General features: G+C 39.2%; 1 protein-coding gene across 1 annotated transcript; it reads left to right on the top strand.

The window, feature by feature from the left end:
* Positions 1–823: 823 nt before the first annotated feature.
* On the top strand, positions 824–2,750 carry LOC120069477 (Protein kinase superfamily protein). Its single transcript, XM_039021255.2, has one exon. It carries the CDS (start codon positions 909–911, stop codon positions 2,514–2,516), a length of 1,608 nt encoding a protein of 535 aa, XP_038877183.1. The 5' UTR covers positions 824–908; the 3' UTR covers positions 2,517–2,750.
* Positions 2,751–3,089: the final 339 nt, after the last annotated feature.

Raw genomic sequence — 3,089 nt, 5'->3', positions numbered from 1 at the left:
CAAAAATGCACTTGCAGCTTACAAAGCATCCTAAAGAACCTTGAATATTATTTACAATAGTCCAAAGTTAATATCTATATTTTTGTATAAGTTTCTAACAACTTTAAACAAAAACAATAATTTGAAATTAAGAATTAATATTGAGTATATCGAATCAATCATAGAAATTTCTTAATCTCAAAATAACATTATTATTTATATTGTTAAAAAACTAGTAATATTACTATCAAAATAAAAAAAAAACGAGATTAGTGAGATAATTGATTTTAGGTAACAATGATTTAGAATTAAATAAATGGAATATTATTAACGGTTAAAAAAACATAAGTAACAAAAGAATTGGGTTTTAGGTTGTTAAAATAATGAAAGAAATAAAAGCAAAAACATTTTATTATTTTATTAACGAAAGAGTTGGGTTTTAGATTATTTTATTTTATTTTTAGGAATACGTCCCCCTTTTTTTATTTTTTTAATGAATAAGAGATGTATTCAGTCGGGAAAATAAAATATCAAGAGATGCATTCGGATGGGGATAGAAAAACAACCTATTTCCCCTAAATAACTTCAAACCATCCCTTTTCCCTAATTAAATTTAAAAATCACCCCCAAAATCTAAATAACCCCTAAATTTTGCGTTGATGAGCTAATAATTCAACACTCAATTTGTTACCCACATGAATTAATTTTTAAATGAATCCTAAAATAATGCCCTCTCATAAAAGGAAGTAAATTTATTGTTGAAGGTTTCACATGCATCATCTCCATTTTTAAAAAACTCCACCTTCCCCCTCTAACCTTTCACAAGAAAACTGCTCAAAATCCTCACTTTCTTTCCCTTATTTAAACCCACTCTTCTTAAAGCTCAAAATCCCACTTCTAACTCTTCCATCCACACCCCCATTTTCTCCATGAAACTTTCTCGTCTAAATTCCCTCCGGCGAGTTCAGTCCGGTGAGCTTATCATGAAGCTCCCCGACGATCAGGACGATTCCAAAAGACCACAATTCCCTCTCGATCCCACCTCTTACAAAATCATTGACGAAATTGGTGTCGGCGTCAGCGCCGTCGTGTACAAAGCCATCTGCATTCCGATGAACTCTGTAGTGGTAGCCATCAAAGCCATCGACCTCGATCGATCACGAGCCGATTTCGACGACATTCGAAGAGAAGCCAAAATTCTCTCACTTCTCTCTCACCCCAACATTCTAAATGCCCACTGTTCTTTCACCGTCGATCGTCGCCTTTGGGTCGTGATGCCGTTCATGTGCGCCGGATCTTTACAGTCCATTATTACATCGTCGTTTCCCGATGGCTTGCCGGAGCCCTGCATCGCCGTTGTTCTCCGGGAAATTCTACATGCTCTGTCTTACCTCCACGACCAAGGCCATCTCCACCGAGATATTAAAGCCGGCAACATTCTGATAGACTCAAATGGGTCTGTCAAGCTCGCTGATTTTGGAGTTTCGGCATCGATTTTTGAGGCGAATTCGAAACAGGGGGAGTCAATTTCTCCGTTATCAAAGTCGATGATGCTGAAGGAAGTCGCCGGAACGCCATACTGGATGGCACCAGAGGTGATTCACTCGCATAATGGGTATAGTTTGAAAGCGGATATATGGTCATTTGGAATCACTGCGTTGGAATTAGCCCATGGACGACCTCCCTTGTCTCATCTCCCTCCTTCCAAATCCCTGCTTCTGAAAATCACGCGGAGGTTTCGATTCTCCGATTACGAGAACCACGGAAACTGCAAAAACAAGAACAAGTTCTCAAAAGGGTTTAAGGAATTGGTAGCCTCTTGTCTCGATCAAGAGCCATCGAGAAGACCCTGCGCTGAGAAATTGCTCAAACATCCGTTCTTCAAAAACTGCAAGGGGCCTGATCTTCTCGTAAAGACAATATTACAAGGTCTGCCGAGCGTAGAAGAGCGACTCAAATTGCAAAAATTACAGCGATTGCCGTCAATGAAAACAGAGGAAGAAGAAGAGGAAGAAGAATTAGAGAAGGAAATTATAAAACAGAGGAGGATAAGTGGGTGGAATTTCAACGAGGATGGGCTAGAGCTGGACCCTGTTTTTCCAGGGGAAAACTGCGAGGAGGAATGTTCAATGATGGAGAAGAAGGGTTCGGGGGATTTGAGCGAGTGCTATTCGGGGCTGTCGGATCTAAGTTCGCCGGTGGGGAATGAGAGGGCAGGAAGCGGCGGCGGAGGGGAGGAGGAGGTGGTTGACAGGGAGTCGATAGTGGGGGGATTGGTGGCGCTGAAAAGGAGCTTAGACGAGCAGAGGAGGGCGGTGGGGAGTTTGATAGAGCTGTTGGAAGGGGAGAAAGGGGGAGAGATGAGCAGAGAAGAGCAGATGGGGAGATTGATGGAGAAGATGACGAGGGAGTTAGAGAATGAGAGGAAGAGGAACTTTGAATTGGAGATGGAGTTGGAATTTCTTAGGCTTCAGATTTCTGCTGCTTATAATAATAATGATGATGATGGTGCTGCTTCAACCGCCATTAATAACTAATTTCAGACCTTCAGAATCTCGCTTGTTTACTATTTATTTGTCTACATTTTGTTGTATGGAGTCCGAAATTGAGTTCTCATCTTTGTATTAATTTAAAAAAAAAAAATTAGACTAAAAGTTCAATACCATAGGGTATGGCTTTTGCCTGCATGAATTTACCAAGACCGACTATTTTACATGTAGGTTGTGATTTCACTCTTTCTTAAATTCAATCCTTTTGATTAGGTTTTCTCATTCTCCTCTCTATTTTCTTTTACGACTCATTCGTACTATTTATTATTGGCTCCCGCTCTTTGCTTTTACTTACTATATTAAAAGAAAGCAAATAAGGAGAGTGACGAGATTGAAATAAAGTGAATGTGAGTAAAGAGCGAGAATAACAAGTGTCAAGAGTTGAGTGTTTAGTATGCGTGTACAATATAACCGTTTCCGTAATTTTAGCCAATACAAAAGTCAAAATATTCCAACTTTAAAAGTTAAACAAATTTCCTTCTTTTTTTTTTTTGCCCCAATTTTGATTTTGAGCAATTAGCACAATTACTTTTGGGAAAAGCTTAGCTGCAACCAGACTAC

This window comes from Benincasa hispida, chromosome 1 (assembly GCF_027475165.1).
Source record: "Benincasa hispida cultivar pf3 chromosome 1, pf3_genome.v1.1, whole genome shotgun sequence".
Lineage (NCBI taxonomy): Eukaryota > Viridiplantae > Streptophyta > Magnoliopsida > Cucurbitales > Cucurbitaceae > Benincasa > Benincasa hispida.
This window is presented reverse-complemented; position numbering and strand designations above follow the sequence as displayed.

Coding starts and splice junctions, on each gene's coding strand:
- LOC120069477 (XM_039021255.2), top strand. CDS start 909: ATGAAACTTTCTCGTCTAAATTCCCTCCGGCGAGTTCAGTCCGGTGAG.